Here is a 21378-nt window from a genome sequence, read left to right on the forward strand (position 1 = left end):
ATCACAATGCCACTTGATAGATCACTCAAATAGCTTTAAATGTGTTTTGGAAATTCCGCAATTGTTCTCCAAATATCAGCTTATGAGTTCGAAAATAAACACATTTTTATCCCAAATAAATGGTCTCAATTTTGGTATCTCTTTATTAATGCAACCAAGGAAAAGCTTCTAAATGTATTACGCTGGGCTACACACAGGAGAGCTACTTATAGGTCGCTTGAGAGCTACTTGTAGCTCATGAGCTAATCATTGGAAAAGCCTGAATTGAAGTGACCGTTTGCCAATGCCCGCCTGCTGCTATTTAAGCCCTAGCCCAAGAAGCAGTCTCAGGAGGGTAACAGCAGAGGGCAGAAACAACTAGGGTTATCTGACCATGGTCCAAAGGCCTTGAGGGAGTTAACCAAAAGCATCAAAATCAAGTGCATCACGCTAAGCGGGGAATGGAGCAGGGTCCTGTCCGATAGAGTGTGCCCTTGGGGTTTTCAACTGGGGGGCCGAAAGTGAGCTCTCAATGATTATGAGAGGGTCAGTTTGTGAAGATCAGCGAAATTAAAGGTCCAAAGGAGTTTCATCACAGTTACTGACTGCATGCAATCGGAAAAATAAAATGACACTAATGATACTTTATTGTCATTTTAGTTTTCTTTTTGCACAGTGGGGCAACGCTCCTCCGCCTTCGAGGGTGAGCCGCCACTGCAAGCCACAAAGGTCCTGGCTGAGGTAGGGTGGTAGCCACTCCAATCAAAGGCCCCAAGGGGCCACTGCTAAACCCTGCACTGGAGCATACAAGACTCGTTGTCCAGGAGCAGAAGCAGGGTCCAGCAACCAGGCAGCGACGGGCGACTTAACATGCAGCAACAGCAGTATGGTTAAGACCGCGCCCCCGCAGAGTGACAGACTGGGCAGCCCACCCGGAAGCGTGAATCAGGTGTGGCCGCCATCATTCGTGATTAGCCATATACGATACTTATTGTGACTTTTTAGGTGTTTCATTTTAGCATTCTTTTTTTGGGAGTGTACGGTTTAAATGCATGCCTTTTTAAGGTTTAAATAGAAATAAACTATTTTAATTGTGTGCAAGTCGCGCGAACCTCTGTTCATTTGGTAACTTAGCGTAACACAGGAGGCCTAACAACATTTCGAGCATTTATCACTAGTGACCGTCCTGATATGAAAAGTTCGGGTTTTTGACAAATCGGTTGAGGTTAGAGGGGAAACCTCTACCTCAGCAAAGTAGGTTTTGCACAAGTCTGGAGAAATCTTTATTCTGGTTAAATGCTGGCTTCAAGCGAAACCCATGTATTTCCTGGTGTGTTGTGGTCTGGCCTGATCGTAAGGGGGCTTACACCACCATACCCTGTGCTTGTTCCACTCTCGTGTGCTGATTTCCTGGGAGCGCTTCCCCTTCCACATGTTCAGTGTTTGCGCCCCTGCAGTACCAGGGCTTGTGAGAAGCTCCCGCTGCTGTCGCTTGTACAAACAGGCCCGTTTGTTGACATAGTTGTTTGCCTTTTGTAGCTCTGCCCTGTCACAGCTATGAAGCTAATGGTGTGTGTGGGGTCACGGTTAGTGCAATCCGACCGAGACCAGGGCACGGCCCAGAATATTACACAATGAAACAATGTGCCTGGAGATTGTATTCGGGTCGTCATGCTTCAGGCCAGTGCTTACCAAGCTGTGTCGAGACGATTTTTGGCGGGTTGCGAAAGCCCTAGCAATAAATAAAGACGCCTTAAATTCTGTATTTATCCGGTCACACTTGCTGCTGCTTCAAAGACAGAGGTTAAATGTCAGACTATGTCTTTTGACAGATTGCTGCTTGCGTTTTTTAAACGGGGATTGGTGTTTAAAAACCCTTCACTTTGTAGTCAGGGAAAGAAAAATAAAGTGAATTATGGGACGGTCTTGCTGGTGTGCAGGGAGCGTGAAAGGAAAGGCTGTAGGATGTCATTTTTTGTAACGCAGAAAAAAATATAAATTCCTGTAATTGAACCAATCACATTCAACAATTAGGAATACAAAAATGAAGATATTTTTTCTAATTCTGAAGTGTGACGGGAACAAAGATTTTAATAGGACCAAAACAAATTCACGATCCTTTACTTGGTGATGCACAAATAATAAATATTCACTGAAATCATATTTGTACACAGTACACACACATGTCTGTGCAAAGTTAGTGGCCATTTCAGTGGAAAATGTGCTGTCTGTAAATGACAGTGCGCTGCCTACCACACAATGCCTTAGTTACTCTGCAAAATCGCCTGCCTCATGTCCACAGTTTGTCGTTCTAAAAAGTAGGTCGTGTTTCTAAAAAGTTTGTGAAACATTGCTTCAGGCTGTTTGGATGTATCTTTCTGTTTACTTGGAAGTGGCTCATTTTGGGATGCTCATAAGATCCTGTTTGCCTTGCGACTCCCCTGCTCCTGCTGCCGGCCGCAGCTGACATACAAATTCTGTGCTCAAAGCGGATTTATGAAAGCCCAACAGGTCTGTCTTCTAATTAGAAATGTAAGTCAGATCTATCGGCTTTGCCACTGCTAGTTATTTTTTTTATTTTGGAGAATATTTGTCAGACCTTGCAGGGTGGGGTGTTCTAAATAGACCACTTTGGCTGGCGTGCCAATCCATAATTTAATGGCACTTTTTACAAACTTCAAACAATTGGATTATGACTTTCATCTCCTTAACTCTTCCAGGTACTGGTGCTTCACATGGACACCTACTCAAAATGACTCCTTTCAGTCCTTCAGAGGTCCTGAGGTTTTATTGTTTACTACTAGTTGTAGTAATATCAAGTACTATTTAAAGAAGAAGTAATAGTGGTAAATAAGCACCTCTTATGCTAGCAAGAGTGGTAGTAGTTTGGGTTGTTAATACCACTATCTGTAATAGGTGTGCTGCTTATAATGTTAGTTGTAGTAATAATGTTCATAATGATGACCGTGGCATTTGTGCTGATCACCCTGGTAAAAAATAGTACCGTTTCTAGTAGTGCTGCATCTACCAGTGGTAGGAATCCTAGTATCAGTCGTAATCTCAGTAGTGCTGCACTGTAAGTGCTGGGAGACGACAACATAATAAAGTTGGGCAAAGTTAATAAAGTTTACCCACCTACTCCCGACCACGCGACATATCCAACGGTAACACCATCAACTTCTGAAAGTTATGTTAAACACAATGGATACGTCAAGTAATAATATTTGTCGAAATGCACACACTGTATGACCAAATCTCACAATTACTATAAGAGAATTAGTACATTTTACTATATGCTTCATAATTGCCCTGTAATTGTACAAAAGTGACTGAATTACATAACCTGTCGTAATGTAAGCATGTGTACAGTTCTCTTACCCATCCATTGTTTAAACCCAAAAGTTTTAAAGAAATGTCAACAAAAAAATCACTGGTAATCTCAGTAGTAGTAGTACTGACAATCTTGCTAGTAATAACAATGCTACTAGGAGTGCTAAGCTGTGGGCAGTAGCTCTCACTAAATTTGAGAGAAGTTTTACAATGTATAGAGCAGTAGTAATTCTGATAGTATTACTGTCAATCAAGTAACACTTGGCAGTTCTCTAGATGGCTTAGCGAGGTAAGTTGTCCCTTGGACAGCAGTGGTGACATGCCAATCATTAAAGCAATGAAATCGGTGAACGTTGAAAACTGCTAGCATTAAATTAAAAGGCGTTTTGGGCTACAATCGAAGAAAGTGCAAACCCGATAGTCAGTAGCACATCCCTCACTCCTGGCCTCCAAACATGCTCTATGTTGTGTAAAACATAGGCAGCAACAACAGTGCAGCAATACTTCAAACACTGAAAAGGCACCGCAAAGTTGAGAGCAGTGCAGCTGTGGTGCAGCTTTTGCCGCAATCAATCAAACTGTTCTTATATAGCGCAGCTTCTCACCCGTGAGGGTATCCAGGCGCTTGGCTGTGGGTCTCAGTCGAAAAGCCAGGTCTTGAGTCCCTTCGTGGAGTCTGCCTATGAGGGTGCTGTTTGAAGGTGGAGTGGAAGGGTGTTCCAGGATTTGGCGGCAAGGTGGGATAAGGGCCGTCCTCATACATAGAAGAGATACATCAGAGGTAGCCGCAGCACCAGCTTGCCTCACAGACCACAGACACAAGGTACCACTGGACTGGGTGCAGCACAAAGCCAAGGCTCTGGGTGGGACCTAGTAGGGTAGTCCTGGCCCCAGAAGTGCAGTTGCACATGTAGGTGGTGGGAACATGCTGTATGGCCTCTGTGCCTCTGTTTGCGAGACGGTGAGAACAAGGGCAAACTCCAGGGTGTACCTGCCCACAAATGTTCGTGCAGAATGTAGAATGGGGTCATGGGCCTGCTTGGCATGTTGAAGAATGACTCTAAGCCCCTTTGCATGTTACTCGCCTCCTTTAAAACTCTTTACTGCCCATTGGAGCGCCTCGGATGGCTTTCCCCATATATGTACTTAAGTGGCTTTTCAGAGTCCCTCACTGCACTCAGTCATCCCCTACAGCCATCTTTAGCTGACTGTTAAGAGGGTCTCACAGACTTCAGCCAAAAAGATGTCCCTCAGTCACCTCAGAAATCACCTGCCATTCTGAGACTCTCTCATCCAACCCTCGGCCTATCCTCATTCCGGAGCCCTCGCTCACATAATCTACTCCTTCGTCTCTTAGGCCATCAAACCCAGTCTTCTGGGCTCCAGAATCCCCTCAGACGCTATCAACCGGTCCTTAATCCGCCATAAACCAATCTCTCTGTGGCCACTGAGCCTTTCGGTGCTTCCACTAACTCCAGGAGCTCATTTCTTGGCCTTAAAAATACATGAGACGCATTAGCAGCCCCCACCCCCTACTCATGGATTGTGTAGCCAGGCACCTCGCTTATCTGCAGTTCATAGTGTACCTTGCAGCAAAATCTACACTTTAAGCCTTGGCTTTGGGAAAGTGTCTTATCCCTTTATGACAAACTGTGCGCCCCAATGTCCATAAACACGTGTGCTTTGTGTTCCTCATTAAGCTTGGCACTATAGTCTCATAAAGTTGCACTATTGACGTGTGTTCTGCACAGTGCTGCACTTAAGCTTGCACGTTTAGGTTTAAGTTCTCATAAAATAGCTCTGTGGGTTCTTGCGGCTGGTGCAGGTAGCTGGTTTAAATTGCAGCTCACAAGTTCAGATTTTAGGAAATAGAAGGGAAATGCGCCTCCTGTAAAACGTGCATTGGCATCGGGTCGAATCCCTGCTGCGCTGAATCAAAACGGTATTTCTTAAGAAACTGATTAAATTAATGCCATTGAGTAGGGGACGGACATTTAAAGATGGCAAAAAAAAAGTAAAATGCCATTATTACCTTTTTGGAGTTAATACATTTGCGTACATACTGCAGTATGTAGCATTAGATATACTTGCTATTTGTAATTTAGAACAAAGACGTGATTTATCATAATTCCTCTTTATCCTTCTAAAGCTGGTGTTGGCATACTATATATTTTTCGGTTATTTTTAAATATGTTTTCTTTCTAAATAGATCTAGAATGATGTCATACGTTGGTTTATCTCTTGACCCAGAGGTGTAGTGCCATTTCAGAGCCATCCCTGGCCCGAGGTGTGGATGTCCTACTGAGCTGTCTTTACCAACGCCCACTCAGTGGACAAAAGGCAGGAATTGGCCGCAATTAAAGAGGGGGCTGGGACTATTTCCTTTCTTTAACAGATGCAAGGAGCCGCCTCGAGTGAGCTCTGCAATGGCCCATCTACTGAAGGAGGAAACCCCCCTGGGCACGGCATTCTTTGTGCAGCCACCCCTTATATAAATGCTGGAGGTGTGGGGCGAAGGGGGTGTCTCCTGCAGTTTTAAGATCACTTCTCTTTGTTTACACCAGTAAGTGCACAGGAATGTGCCCTGGAAAGCTGCGATATACAATGAGATCACTGCAGACATCTAAGGAGGGCTTCCCTTGTGCAAGACCTCAAAAAAAATAAAAGTTTTGGGAGAGGTTTTACCGATTTGGGGCTGTGTTTGAGGCATCACGCCTAAAGTCTGCCATCTTCCCATATCCCTGGGTCACAGTCCTGTCTTGAAATACAGTGTAACATGTGGAGGACTTACAGTACCTTGGTGAGAGAGGGGAACTGGGCCCTAGGTTGTGCCGCCCGCTCAATAGACTTTTTCAATGCGGGAATGAGTTCGGCCATGCTGCGGTGGGAGAGGAGGGCGCCATGGCTGGCAAACTTTTTCTCTAGTTCTCGCTTCCTCATTCATCGTGGTCTGGAACATTACCACACTGAGGATGCATGCATGAGCAGGGCCACGTTACATGCATTCACACATGTCTTCTGCCGCCCTCACATGGTCTGTTCTCCTGTGTTTCAGTTGTAGGGCGCTTACTGTTTCCCGGGGGGAGACGGGACCATATCCCGGGCATCTGGTGGGTGATTGCGACCGATATAGCGCTTGGCACCTGACGGTGAACAGCACCGCCGTCGCCCACCAAGGTAAGATGATAGCACCACCCTCGCGCACACAGCACATCGGTGGTTCCTGTGGACTGCGATGGGGGCCGCGCGGATCCGCGCTATCTACTGTTTAAGGGGGCCCCTCTATCTGAAGCACTTGTCCCAATACTGGGAGGGGGGGGGGAGATAGGACGAGGCGACTTGCACCGCAGCGCGAAGCGGGAAAATGTGCAGAGAGCCATGGAGCCTCTGACCGGAAGCTGTCACGCATCAGCATAGGTTCCCTCTCGCCCCCAGCTAGTCCAAAGATGGTGTCAGAATTAAATCCTCGCTCTAGGCCCCAGAAACCTATTATTGAACTTAATCGGCCTCGGATTGGCAAGGCGGGCAATTGGCTGATGGGCCTGTGGTTTAGGCCTTTTAGTGGGCCGCTTTTGTGCCCGTCGCCTCAGTGTCTACTGCAAAGGACGCTACATCAATGGCGGTTAAAGCCATTACATACATCTAAGCACCTTGACGCGATGCACATTAGAGTCCCGCTGCCGCACTGTGAGCGGCAGAATGACAAGACAATGGGCTGCGCCCAGCATGAGGCGTGCCCCTCCCTCCAGGTGTGACAGAGGCCTCAAGGAGCTGCTGATGCGAAGTCATCTTCACTTGCTTTGCAGGGACCTGCAGCAGGGGGAGGCCTGGAGCAAGTGGTGGCAGGGGGCGGCGCACTTCAATTATTTTTGCCTCCTTCCCTGCAGGCAGAGATACATTAGTATCCGCTCTTTTGCTTTGCCTTCCAGAAATCAATTCCTGCAGTCAAGAGGGAGAGGTTGTAGCCGTAACCCACTTTGAAACTGGGTTTGAGGCCCAGCGTCGCTCAATCTCTGAGCCCAAAAAATGTATCTGGCTGTCTGTAATGTTATCTGGTACTCGTGGAAAGCACTCCAATGTCTCTGGGCCAATTTCGTGCTATATAAAATTGGCAGTATGTAAGGAAAGTGACACCCCCCCCCCCCCCTTATTTTTGCATTTACACACTAGCATCATTCCATTGGTCGGAAGTTACGTCTGATGCTAGCAGCAGGCAAAACAAACGAAAAAAATACACCTTTCACCAGTCTCGGGGCATTGAAGGGCCCCTCTTGAATGAATACCTGAAAAGCCACGGGTGAGTGTTGAAGGCCGTTTAGGTCTGTGCAATGTCCTGTTTCCCAGCGGACATTAATTAAACCACCTACAGCAAACTTAAATGTTAAAAAAACTAATTTACTTTGAGTGCCTAGTATGTTTCATGACTCTGAGCTTCCAATGTATATTTTTCCATTGGAATGTTCATTTCCAATTAAAGTACTGGAGCTATAAGCCCTTAAACACTTTAATTAATGCAAATGTTTGGCAATATTTAGCTCCATGATCCTAACCAAGCAGTGTGTCGCTAAATGTTGCGATCAGCGAATGTGGGTCACTTTTTGGGGGCTGCCCGGGCCTAATTGTGGCCCAAATCCAACCCTGATCATAATCACCACCTAAGGCCTACTACAGTTTTGTTTTCAGGAAAACTCAACTGTATGTATGCAAATTACTTGGCTGCAGTTTGAGCGGGCGTGCCAACGCATTGAGAGCAGAGTCAAAGGTCAGGAGCCAAGGGTCAGCTCTGACTCTAAGAGCCCGAGAACGACCAGTGCCCTGAACATGTTTGGTACGAAAAGCATGCAACAAACGTGTAAACACTTGATAATGTGTCTTAAAAAAAAGTGTATTTCTTTAACTGTCGGAAGCGTTTTAATTTAGCACATCAGATTATATCTGCATTGAGAGGTATCTATTAAAAAAGTGAGAGTTTTTAAACTTGAACCGAGAAACATTCCTGCCCCCGACCTGATGGCAATGCTATTACTGAAGTATGAGGCAAGCCACCCGTCTCCTATATGAAGCCTAGATTCTTAATATAGCCTGCAGTCGAGCATGCTCGTAAATTGCAACAGCGCATGCGCGTGACAAGTCATGCACATTGAAAGCTGTGTCACAGATGGTGGAACAGTTGTGTACACAATGTACCGACATCAGAGATTCAAACATCCCCTAGCTGTATTTTAATGTAGTGCAGACTATTAGGTGTGTGCGGCATCGAAGCGCTGTAAGTTGCATCTTTGGGTTACGAGTTATCCAAACTTAACTTTACCGACTTTCTCTAACTTGTAAGGCTGGCTTTTTAGGACGCTAGTGATTTGCAGGTTGATTAGAGCAATGGGCAGTCAAGGCGCCGAGATATCTTTCCTTCTTACTAATTTAACATTGTTTTATTTTCAAACATCCAGAACTGTGAACATGTGCAAATAAAAAACGATTAACCTAACGCACAGATTTAGAACTTCAGAATCCTCGACTCTCTATAGACACCTAAATTAACCTGCTACAGACATCGGTACGAAACCTGCAGTTTCAAATCCGGCAGGGCTGATTCCGATTTTCATCCTTCTTTGGGATGTTAAATACAGAATATCGAGTGAGTTGCATAATAATTCAGCTTATTTACAGCCAGTCAAGGCAGTGCAGTGCGCCTGTTAAAGTAAGCACAATAAAACACATTAGTATCGTTTTTAATTGTGATTTTTTTTGGTGCCCAGAAATAGTGTTGAATTACAGATACTCATATTAAGATTTTATGAATGGAGACCGCATCAAAGTGCCACCTTTGCCCGACATCAATTAAAGACAGTGGATGCTAATTACTTGTATCCTGCACGCTGGTAACATGTAATTTAAAGAAACCACTAATCTTTTCAGAGTTTGAAAGATTATAGTTCTCATACACTGCATGAAGAAATTAGCTGGTGCTCTTTTCATTCAGGCTTTGAGGTGGAAAACAAAATGCAAGTTATGCCCTTGTTAGCCACTGAGGATGTACCTTCTGAGCTGCGCTCGCTTTTGTGCTCTGTTATGCCCTTTTGAAAGGGCAGATACATGCACTTTTTGCATTTGAACACATGTTTGTGTTGGAAGGAGTAACACTCTTTATTTAAAAGTCCATGTACATACCCCGCTCACATCTGATAATTACATTCACATGTATCATGCCTTCTACTTCAGGCAGGCAATTTCTTTTTATGTTCAGTAACAACTGACGTTATCATCTCAACCCAGTCGTATTGTATTGTAATTGCATTTATATAGCGCTTACTACCGCTGACGAGGCGTCAAAGTGCTTTTTCGGCGAGTAGCACTCTACTTTGGAACCCATAAGAATTAGTGGTGAATTAGTATAGCGAAATATGAAACTAATTTAAGCAGTGGATATGCTAGTCTGTTATTTGTATTGAGAAGTATATTGGAGGGATAGAAGAGGGAAAGGTTTGCATTTATATGGAGCCTGCTACCCCTTTTGAGGTGTTGAAGTGCTTTTTGGCAGGTGCCACTCTACTCTGAAACTCAAACAGTATTAGTGGGGCATTAGTATAGGGAAATATGAAATTAATTTGAGCGGTGTGATACTGCGCTGGCACTTTGTAGGATAATTAAGGGCAGGGACTGAAATTCAGCAGCGTCCATTTAGGCATGTAGCTTTCACAGTTGCAGTGTATAAGAGACACATCACCCAACTAGCTTACTTACTGTACACACTCATGCTGTCCTGACTTGCATATGCTGCACCATAACTTCTAGTTAATGGCTGGTTATTCGGACTTCCACTACTAGTCGTAAGAGTGTGAAACCCCAAAACCAGTCCCAGAATCCTTCTTTCCGGCCCAGGGAGGACCTGGACCAGCAGTTAGGCTGGACTGTTCACGTGGGGCGCAGGGTCTAGACTGATTTGCACATGGCTGGGTCGAAACTGGGGTGATATAGTGAGCAAAAAAAAATGGATTAACCCAAATCTGAGACTGAGAGGGGTTGTTTTCAAATGTTCAGCATTCTGTCCATTAGTTATTTTTGCTTCAGAATGTGAAAGGTCAGCTTGACAAATGGAGATTGCAACATGTTAACAATCTCAGCAGCATGTGCTCAAACCACAAATCAAACTTATCAGTGTATATGTCTCTTTTGAGATACCTGTCTTATTCTAGTTGATTCAGGCAGTGTGTCAGGTTAGTTTGCATTAGCCCTGGTAATATCAACTGCTGCCAGGAGCAGCTCTAAACTAATCAATCAATCAATCAATCAATCAATCAATCAATCTGAGTACTTGTAGAGCGGTCTACTTACCCGTGAGGTCCCAAGGCGCTGAGGGGAGGGGGTGGGGGGGTTGGTGCTGCTACTGCTTGAAGAGCCAGGTCTTGAGGAGTCTTCTGAAGGCGAGTAGGTCTTGGTTCTGTCGTATGTGGGTAGGGAGGGTGTTCCAGGTCTTGACAGCGAGGTAGGAGAAGGATCTGCTGCTAGAGGTCGTTTGTTGGATGCGGGGGACAGCGGCGAGTGCGAGGCTGGCGGGGCGGAGCTGGCGAGTGGGGGTGTGGAAGCTGAGTCTGCTGTTCAGGTAGGCTGGTCTGGCGTTGTGGAGTGCTTTGTGTGCGTGGGTGAGGAGCTTGAAGGTGATCCTCTTGTCGACAGGGAGCTAGTGTAGGTCTCTCAGATGGGGGGTGATGTGGATACGGCGGGGGACGTTGACGATCAGTCAGGCGGAGGCGTTTTGGATGCGTTGTAGTCGTAGGTGTTTGGCTGGGATTCCTGCGTAGAGTGCGTTGCCGTAGTCCACTCTGCTGCTGACGAGGGCCTGTGTAACCGTTTTTAGGTTTCGCCTGTCGAAAGCTGCGCAGCAGCCTTTCGCGCAGGCGAAATCTTATGTTAGAACAGTGTGGCCTTAGTTCCGCCTCTCTCTTCCATTGGCTAGCTCCATAAATGGAGGCTAGCCATTGGAAGAGAGAACTGTCCGTCATTTCCCGAGGCGATTGGTGGGCGTTCCGCCGATTTTTTGAAAACGTCATGCAGCGGTGGGCGGTTGGTAATTATTTTTTTTCTCGGCAATGCGGCCGCCATTTTTTCGTGGAGCTGGGGCGGGCGGGTCGATCTACATGGAAGTGGTCATTGTGTGTAAGTGAAAAGTCACATTTATTTGTCGTTATTAGTATTAGTTCGACATTGCTGGCCCCGATCTGTGCGCACTGCGGGCATGAGTAGCATGGGACGCTGGGGCCCATCCTCGTAGCATCCTCTAACCACATCCCTTGCTTTCCCGACAGTCCTCCTGGTCCAGCTCCGCCAGCCGGACGACGTCACGAAAACTATGCCGGTGGCGGCTGCTGTGGGTAATTCCTCTTGGAGCCTCTCCCAGGGAGGCCGGCTCGCTGTGCGATGTTCAGATTTTTTTAAAGGAAGCCGGCTCAAGTTTTCATTTTCCTGTTCGGGGGATGGCGTGCGACTCGAGCTGAGCACCGGGCGCGGAGCTCGCAGGGCCCGAGCCTTTCTTTCCCCTCTTCTGGCCGGAATGCCACAGACAGTAATTAAAGAAGCGGGGGGGCAGCGATGCACACAAATACCTGGACTATTAGGCACGGACTTTGGAACCTTTACAGCTATGTAAGAGGTGTGCCCTAATAACCATGGGGGGCTGTCAGTTACTTACAGAGCGGCCACCATGGGGAGCTGGAGACTGTTGACGGACATACAACCATCGCTCATGCTCAGCACCCGGGCCCCGGGGGTCAATTCTGCCCCGCTCCACTTCCTCGTCCCCCGCCCACCAAGCACAGCAGGCCCCCTTACTTGGAGAAATTTGCCGACTGTGTGAGTACGACTAGAGTACACTAAGAGGTATAGATACACGCCACAGCCAATCCACGCTTCGGAATTCTGTGCGGTGAGCTAGGATTGGCTGAGAACCAATGTTCCAATGGTAGGTTACCTTACACACTTTACAGTAACAGTACCTCCTATTTCCAGACTAGTCCTGGAGTATGGTCAGAGGTGGTGTTTGTGATGCGATGCGGAAGTGCTAACACAGGAACAGATAGTGCGTGGAACCCACGGACCGTCCGTGTAAGTACCAGACAGGAGGTAACATTAGCAGGGTCCGTACGCGCTGACCGACATATAGTGCATATCATTGTTGAAAGCGCAATCATAACAGTATGGAGATGTGCCGGTGCAAACGCGTTCAACCAATGCCACCGCTACTATACGCCACAAACATCGCACATAGGCTGATGGATTATTGGATGTATCCGGGGTTATCAATATGCGGTTGCAGTTGGGTGGATGGGAGTGAATGTACAGATGGATGAATTAACACATAGTGATTACATTGTTCAGCGTCGGCGTGAGTATGGGTGGATGGATGTAGATGTGGGGGAGAGACTCATTTTAGGTTTGTGGATTTTAGCGAAATTGTAATAATGTGGCAGAGCAGAACTGTAATCTTTTTAACTTGTGTTTAAAAGAGTACTGTCGCATTAAGATCAGTGCAGTTTTACGTAGTTTCTGTGGTTGTTACATATACCGGCCCGTGTTTTAACTCTGCCAGCATTTCCGTTCATGGGGGGCCGATCCATAACATGATTGTATTATAATTGAATTTGCATCGCGCTTACTATCCCTTACGAGGCGAAGAAGCGCTTTACTGGATCAACACGCTATTCTGAAGCCCAAAGTTAGGTGCAATTTAGTCGCCAAAATACAAATGTCCTAGTGTTCAAGGCAGTTCTCGTCTAATGATCTACAGACATCACTAGTTGTACATGAATTACAACAAACCTCTCTTCTTACAAAGATTTAGAGTAGGGGATGTCTCAGTCTACTGCCGTTATTAAAAAAAGGAAGCCCAACTCTGATCAACAAACTTATAACTAGTGATGTCTGTAGATCATTTGACGAGAACTGCCTTGAACACTAGGACATTTGTATTTGGCGATTTACTGAGTGGAGGGCGTCCTAGTTTTCTTTTCCCTCTATACTCCTTATTTGTTCTCTCAGGTGCAATTTAGTGCCTATTGGGATTAGGCTTGTGCTTTCAATAAAACCTTTCCATGCATTTACTTCAGTTTCTTTGTGAATTCAATTAATATCAGTTAGGTGTGATCATGAGTGGAAGCCGAGGGTATGGGAGTTCATTCAGATGGTTGTTGGGATTAATAGATGACATGGTAGAGATCGACTATTGTTAGGTTGCAGGTATTACTTTAAAAAAAGAATAGCTGATTAAAATTTGGGATGAAGTGAAGGTAATTTGCAGAAATGTAGTTTTAAATATTAAAGTAGTGATGCATGTTACTTAAAGGATGTTGTGTTTAGAGAGAAGGTATGAAGAGTTTCGGAAGAAAGGAGATGGCCATTTGAAATAAAGGAAAAAAAGGTAGTTTTTCATGCAGGTATTGGGGCATACAGAGGAGTCATATTGAAATAGGACGCCAGTGGAGGATGCAAAACGCAGAAAGAAGCGTTATTTGCATGTGGGGTAAATTAGGTATTCTGATATTCCCTAAAATAGGTAAACCACCATTTCAACATGGACAGCTAATCGGCTCATGGGTTTGAGCATAAAGTAATGGCTGGATGCATACATAGGAAAAAAATTAAAGCTTTAGGCTGCGCTCAAAGGAAACTATAACTTCATGATAATGATATATGGTAAAGAATGCAAATACCGAAAAGGAGAGTCTGCTGGAGTAAATGTGTTTTGATGTTCACTCTTAAAGTTTCCCAAGTTGTTCAACTTGCACTTTTTCGATCCACCTTCAAGTGTTTATGAAGACATGGCCAGCCTCTCTCAGCCACAGACCACCGTGTCTCCAGGCCCCTGGGGATCTGGTAAACTAGTGAGGCACCAGCAGGGGCTCTCCGGCACAGCCTTGCTGTGTGTTAAAGGTGTTAACTTGTGTGTGTGGTCCTGAGGTAGCCATACATTATAGGTGCGTGCTGGTGTGAAAACAGTGCCGATCACCTTAAACCCACCTTACCCACCCCCAGGCACTGACGTACCAGCACGGGCTCTCCATCCAAGCCTCCATGTGTACTGAGGGGGTTAACTGCTACTCTAAGGGTCCCGGGATGCCGTCCTTTGCAGCAATGCTCACTATTAAGCACGGACCATCTTATCACCAGAGCTCCTGGGACTCTGATGAACTATTTCTGCACCAGCTGCAGTTTTCCCCGCCCATCCGCGACGTGCACTGTCATAAGGGCTGGGGTATGTCCGTGGACACATTGGAGGCGTCTTTGTGTGGGGCTAGCGTCGACCACCATAAAGCACTAATCAGCCTTGCAGCCAGCTGCCTCCAGAATGTGGGGTGAACTATTGATGGTGGAGTGATGCTATGTTGCTGTCAGATAGGGATAGGAAGACGGCAGTGCATGGCACACTTGTGTAGAAATAGATGGGGTGTTTGAGTGGAAATGAGTGCCGTAGCCTTGTGCTGCACCTGCCTCGCCCTGCTGTGCAGAGTTTAGCTGCTATGCAGAGGAGAGCTGCTGTGCAGATTTGAGCTACTGTGCTAAAGTGATCAGGGCACCAGTCGTGCTCTGCAGACTTGTGTGGAAACAGAGGTGGTGAAAACAAAGGCTCCGCTCTTGCGTTGCACCTGCCTCGCTCTAGTATGCAGGGGGTAGCTCAGCTGCTGTGCAGGGGTTAGCTGCTGGTCAGGGTTTAGCTACTGTGTGTGTGGCTGTGTGTGTGTGGCTCTCTGTATGTATGTGTGTGGCTGTGTGTGTGGCTCTCTGTATGTATGTGTGTGGCTGTGTGTGTGTGGCTCTCTGTATGTGTGTGGCTGTGTGTGTCGGTCTCTGCATGTGTGTGTGTGGGAGAGACAGCAGTGTGAGAGCGCAGCAGTGTGAGAGAGACAGCAGTGTGAGTCTTCTAGGGAGAGCAGGGTGTGTGGGAGAGCATGGTGTGTGAGAGGCAGCAATGTGTGAGAGACAGCAGTGTGAGAGACCTTTTATTTATGTTTTGGTTTTTGAAACATAAATAAAACGCATTGTTATCTGCAATATCATTAGCTCAAACTCGCGTAAATACGCGACCTATTGCATTGCAAATGCTATAGGTCTCGCATTTGCGAGAGATTAAGCTATTGGCATTGTAAATGGCAATGCCATTTATTTATTTATTTTCAAAACCAACACATAAATAAAAATGGTCATTTACAATGCTAATAGCTCAAACTTTTCAAAAGGCGAAACCATTGCATTGTAAATGCTGGCTCTTATTTCGGTCGAGATTCACTTGTAGATCGTGAGGAGCATGCGTAGGGTGTTGTAGCAGGAGGAGGAGACGGCGTTCACCTGCTTAGACACTCTCTAATCGTTAGAGTTGGAAACATAGATGACATTTAGGAGTCGCCAGAGGTCGCAGCTACAACCCCTGCTTTGCCCATTGCTACCCCTGGCACTGCTTTTCTGACCCCTTGTCTCTAGTGTGACAAATTCAGTCCCAGGAACACAGCAGCGGCTCGTCCTTATGGTTTGGGCTCGACTCTTTGTTTTGTGTCAACTTTTTATTAAACTAATAGTGAATAATAGCACATTCACTATTAGTGTATACAGTTATCTGGAACAAGACTTTCCGTGGCAGCTGAGATAAGTAAAAAAAAGCTTTCAAATTTATATTGTGTGTGTGCTTGTGGGCGAGTGTGTGTTTATGTGAGAGTGTGTGTTTATGTGTGTGTGGGTGAAAGTGAAGGTCAAAGGGTGTGCGATGTCGCGTCCGCTACCCCAGGCATTTTGGTGAACCGACATCCACGTTTGGAAATTTGTCAATAGGTGAGAAATCGGAGATCTACTCTGTGGCTGTACCAACTAAACAGGGCGTTATTGACATAAAAAAAATCAAATTGAAGCCAAAGTTTGCATCCATCAGTCCCATTTCTGTTACGTATTTCTAGTTATATTCTGCAAATGTTTAAATCCACCTTGCAGGTAAGAATTATTTCGCCTTCCTAATACCCCAGGTTTCTCCCATGCTTAAAAGAGCATTAAAAACACAGTGGACTTTGATGTTTACTGACAGATTACTGGGAACCAACAAGGTAGCAATGATCATTGACAGATGGTTCTCTGGTAGCCTCTTGATGCTCGTTGCGTCCTTTATATAGTAGTGTCTGGACGTCTGCTGAGGCACAGTAAAGCAAGTACTGAGATTAGCCTATAACAGTCTGCACTCCGGGTGGTGTTTGATCCACTACACATAGTATATGTAATTCCAGACATTGGAAGTAGTACTGAAAACATCAGCAACCTTTGGCATGGATGACCGTGATTTGCTTGGAAGCCCAGTCTGGTGGCTCAGTGGACTAATGCATCCACCTCAGGGACCTTTGTTCGCCGCATGGTCACAGGTTCAAATCCCAGCGATTCCACTCAGCCTTTCATCCTTCTGAAGCCATTAAAATGAGTGCCATTAACATCTATTGTGATGCTGATATGCTGTCATTTAATGTGTTTTTTAAAAATGTATTTCATTTGCTTTCATGGCCAGTGTACTGGTCAAATAAAGATTTTTGATTGAGTACTATTGAGTTGGATAATAGTAAACATCTGTTATTCTGCGCCAAGATACCCTTGGGTGAATGCACGCTTTGCAAATACACATGTATGTTATATGAAATGCCAACTGTAGGGAGACTAGGCTGATTTAGGATCTTTCTTGCCAACTAGAAACCTCAAGATTGTCGGCTAAATCCACAGATGGGTTGATACCTGCCGCCCACAGAGTTTGTGAGAGCAGGATGGTGGCTCAATGCTCAGAAGCTGCATAAGCACTTAGTAGCCGCTCCCACCAATGTAGGGGTGCAGGAAGACTGCTCTAACTGTGCGATTAGCACAGCCAAAATGGAAAGTCCTTATTTAGGTTGAAGCCTACCAGACTACGCAGCTGTCTGGTTTGCTGAAGACATCTTGGGGACAGTCGGAAAGCTTCCCTCGGAATGCATTAAACCCATTGCTCACCATTGGCTTTGTAACTCCCATTTGCTTGCTTTCAGTTTTGCTGGCTTTATTTATTTTAGGCTGACCACCTTGAGTTTGCCCCTCCTGTGGAGCGTACCCCGTTTACGGTATCTTCCACAGTGCTCTCTTTCTGTAAACAGGAATTTAAATCTTGTTCTTATCTTGTCACGTTTGCTGTGCATTCAAGGACAGAGGTCCAATTTTAGGCTAGTCTTCTGAGGGAGCTCCAGGTTTGCTTCAAAGTGAGAGGAATTATGTGACAATCTTGCTTTGGAAGGAATGGCTTTTTTCTAGCGCACAACAAAATGTAAATGCCTGTAAATGAAAACAGTAGATATTTCAGAATATATCAGAATTAGGAAAGCACAACGAAAACGCATTTTTTTTGTAGTTCTGAAGTGTGGTGAAAACAAATATTTGAATATCCTCAAAACAAGTCAATACACTAGGTGATGAATTTCCACACATTATAGTTTGTGCTCTGCATACTTTTAGTAGTTAAACTGTATGTCTGTGCAAATGTAAAGGTCATTTCAATTGAAAATTTGTTGTCTGTAATGGCAGTGCGCTACTACACCATGCATACTCCATTCTTCTCTGCACCACACCGCTACACTCTATTTTGGGTTACTCCACTCTGCGTCACTGCACTTTATGCAAATATACTCTACTCAGAACCACTCCAGTTGTGTCTGCCTTTCATCATAACTATGGCTACTGGAATTCTGCAATTCTGCGGACGTGGCTTTCTGTGCATAGTTGTGGATTTTATGCAAATGCTCCATAATCCATCATCTGCTGCATAGTTTTCGGATTAAAAAAAACAACAGTTTCTAGTGCAAACTGATCTACAGGTACTAAAACTGTGATGACCTGTTCACCCACAGTGGAAGGGTCTTCACAAATGTTAACTGGTCATCTTCAGTTGCTAATTTCTGTTTTTAGTTGTTAAACTGGTACTAATTAAATCAATTCATCAGACATTTATAGAACTCTGTAAATCACCCATCAGGGTCTCGAGGTTATGGTCGTATTTCATTCGAAGGCCAAGGTCTTGAGTTCTCTCCAGAATTGCTGGAGCAATGGGCCCATCCTTAGGTGCAGGGGAAGGACGTTCCATGTCTTGGCTACCTGGTGCGAGAAGGAGTGCCCTCCGCTGTTGGTTTGACGGATCTGGGGGTATTTGCGAAAAAGCTGGAAGCAGACCACTGGTGTCTGGTTGGTTGATGGAAGGTCAGTCATTTAATGAGGTATGATGGTGCTTCATTTTGTAGGGCTTTGTAAGTATGGGTTAGCCTCTTGAACTGGCATCTCTTCTGTATCAGGAGCCAGTATAGTGTCCTGAGGTGGTGTGTGATATGGGTCTTTCTGGGCAGGTCGAGGATGAGTCTTGCTGCTGCGTTCGGTATTGTCTGAAGTCTCTTCAGGAGGCTTGCTGTTATACCTACGTAAAGTGCGTTTCTGTCGGCCAGCCTGCTTCTGACGAGGGCCTGTGTGACTGTTCTTCTGGTGTTGACTGGGAGTCACCTGAAGATCTTGCGAAGCATCTGGAGAGTAAAATCTTTTCTCCAAGCTGCATAATCATGTGTAAAATTTTCAAAAAAAGAAGTAATCCTATCAAAAAATGTGTCACATTGTGAGGCATATTGTATTCTTTTCTTGCTGCATAATTTAATCAACCCTGCTGCATAATTTGGTGGTGTCCTGCATAATTCCAGTGACCCTGATCATAACACTTTTAAAATCTGTCCGCCTCTACTATGTCTAGTAATGGAGACCACTTTTTAGTATATTTCTTCTCCGTCCCCATCTCGGACATATTGCCTTCCGGCAATGTACATGTATATTATTGACAAAATACCATACATACTAATGTTCATTATGCTCAGGACATAAGTTATGGAGGAATGCCACATGTCTGTATTCCCTTGCCCATAATTTCCTTACAGTGCCACTTCTGTTAGAACACTAACGAGAAAAAGAAACTTCAACATTTGCTGTTCTGGACTTAAGAGATACTGCCTTTTTTATTAGACATTGCGGGTCTAATGTATCAGCCCATCAGTGTCGATCGGTTTCTAAATAACAAGCTGACTATACTGACAAAAAGACCGTATCTAGAGTTTGGTGGACTAGGAGACTTCTAGGGAAGAGGTGTGGCTCCGCGGCCAGGGCGACTGACGCTGGACGCTGGGGATCATGGTTCGATCCCTGGCTCCGGCAGCTCGCTTAATCTTCCCAACCGCCCCCAGCGCCGAGATACTCCTTCGGGGGTGATTCGTGCACTATACAAGTACTAGATTTACCTTAACATTTTACCACAAAGAGGCAGAATGTCCCGTCTGCAGATGTTAGAGTGTGGTTGACATCAGTGCACCCTTAATATGGTGGACAAGACATTCACAAATTTATGGCTGTTGTCCCGGATCCGCCCACCTGTAAATAAAGCCCAGAGTCATTAAGCAATTAGATTGGCAAATTGTAATTCGTGCTGTACCAGAAAATCACATACGAATTTGCCATTCCAGTGAAACGCCCCATGTGCATAAGTCCACAACTTCTGGCACGAGGTTCACTCTCATTTGGTCTCAGCTCATCAGAGGAGATTAGGGTAGTACATCCTGGTGCAAGACACCCGATTTCTGAACAGTAAGATGAAAATAAAATCACTTGAGTTTAATTGTGTATTACAGGGAAGTTCTGATCTCTCATAGGCTTGGATATCCTGGCTTCCCTTCTGTCGATGATTGAAAATGCCAAATTTGCAAATGTTTTGCCCAGTCACTCATGCACGGAAAATGGAAGTCACTATACATTTATAAATAAGTTGTCGACCTGTGGAACAGTGGAAAATATAGTTAATAATCTGCTTCATGAATCTACATATGATTGAGATGGTGTCATTTAAAGTTGAGTTGTGGTCTTGTGTTTATCCAACTTGACGACTTATTTTTTTGTGTTTGAATAAAAAAAACTGCATTTTGTGCAGTATTTAAATACATTGATAAGAAAAAATGCTTCGCTGTTGGCGAGTTGGATGAGTTTGCATTTTATTTCTTAACTTTCTTTATATCGTGTTAAAAAACATGTTCCTAACGTTATGGCTAAGTATTAAGTGTCTGAGAACAATTTTTGCATATCATGTACCACAAATGTTATTTGTATACCCATTCAGGTGCAGGAGTCTGGCCTTCTGGACATCATTGCTCCTGTGGAACGGAAAAGACAAGAGGTACCCATTACATGATCTTCCAGAACTGTTTCATTTTGTGTTATCTGGCTGTTCCTGTGAACTGGAGGATAGTCACAACACAATTAATTTGACAGTCATCAAATAAAAGCTTACTTAGCAGCTCCAAACAGTAGATTTATTTTAAAGATGGTTATGGTAGGTGTGCCTTGTTTCAAATTTTCATGAGCTTGGTAGCATTGTCCAACCCACCCACTACAATGTTGCTAAATTTCCTGTAGCATCAGGTGAGAGTGCCCTTTTTGATATCTTCCTAAGGGGTCTAATGCCACGTGTCTTTATTTTAGCAGGTAGCCTAGTGAAGAATGGTTTAAGACTAATCTAGTTGTGTTTTGATGTTTTAAAGTGTCTCAATTTATCCCCCCACAATTACTTGTTAGCATTTTACCTGTTTCCAGGTCAGTGTCCACAGCAGGACAGATGCCAAACATCCAGTGCTTTTTAATAATTTATTGCGCTGTGGAATGGAAAGTGTCTGTGGGAAGTGGGTTAGATAGTAAACGTATGACACCACATTTTCCACTCACCTAAAGAGCACAATACCAGGGTTCATAGCCACAGAGTAGGCTTTCTTGTCTGCTTCAAAATATACAAATGAATAATGTCACATAGGGAAAGGCTCTGAAATTGATAATAACTGATATTGTCTCTCGTCCAGGTGAGTTCATCATCACTGACACTCTTTCAGAAGTGATGACACTTTCATTAAAAAAAAAACATTCACTTTATTGCCTGATGCTAATCACTCCACAACATTGACTTAGTCTCTTTGGAATCATACTATCTTTGCATTCCTTAGGTAAATAAGACTATTTAGGATT

General features: G+C 44.8%; 1 protein-coding gene across 1 annotated transcript in view; it reads left to right on the plus strand.

The window, feature by feature from the left end:
• Positions 1-21378, plus strand: part of LOC144754552 (rho guanine nucleotide exchange factor 16-like) — a 306705-nt gene that overhangs the window by 145920 nt on the left and 139407 nt on the right. The window contains exon 5 of the mRNA XM_078642485.1: positions 20483-20539. Within this exon, the coding sequence (XP_078498611.1) occupies positions 20483-20539 (57 nt within the window). The remainder of the gene's footprint in view (positions 1-20482; positions 20540-21378) is intronic.

The sequence above is a fragment of the Lissotriton helveticus genome, chromosome 5_1 (assembly GCF_964261635.1).
Source record: "Lissotriton helveticus chromosome 5_1, aLisHel1.1, whole genome shotgun sequence".
Taxonomy (NCBI): Eukaryota; Metazoa; Chordata; class Amphibia; order Caudata; family Salamandridae; genus Lissotriton; species Lissotriton helveticus.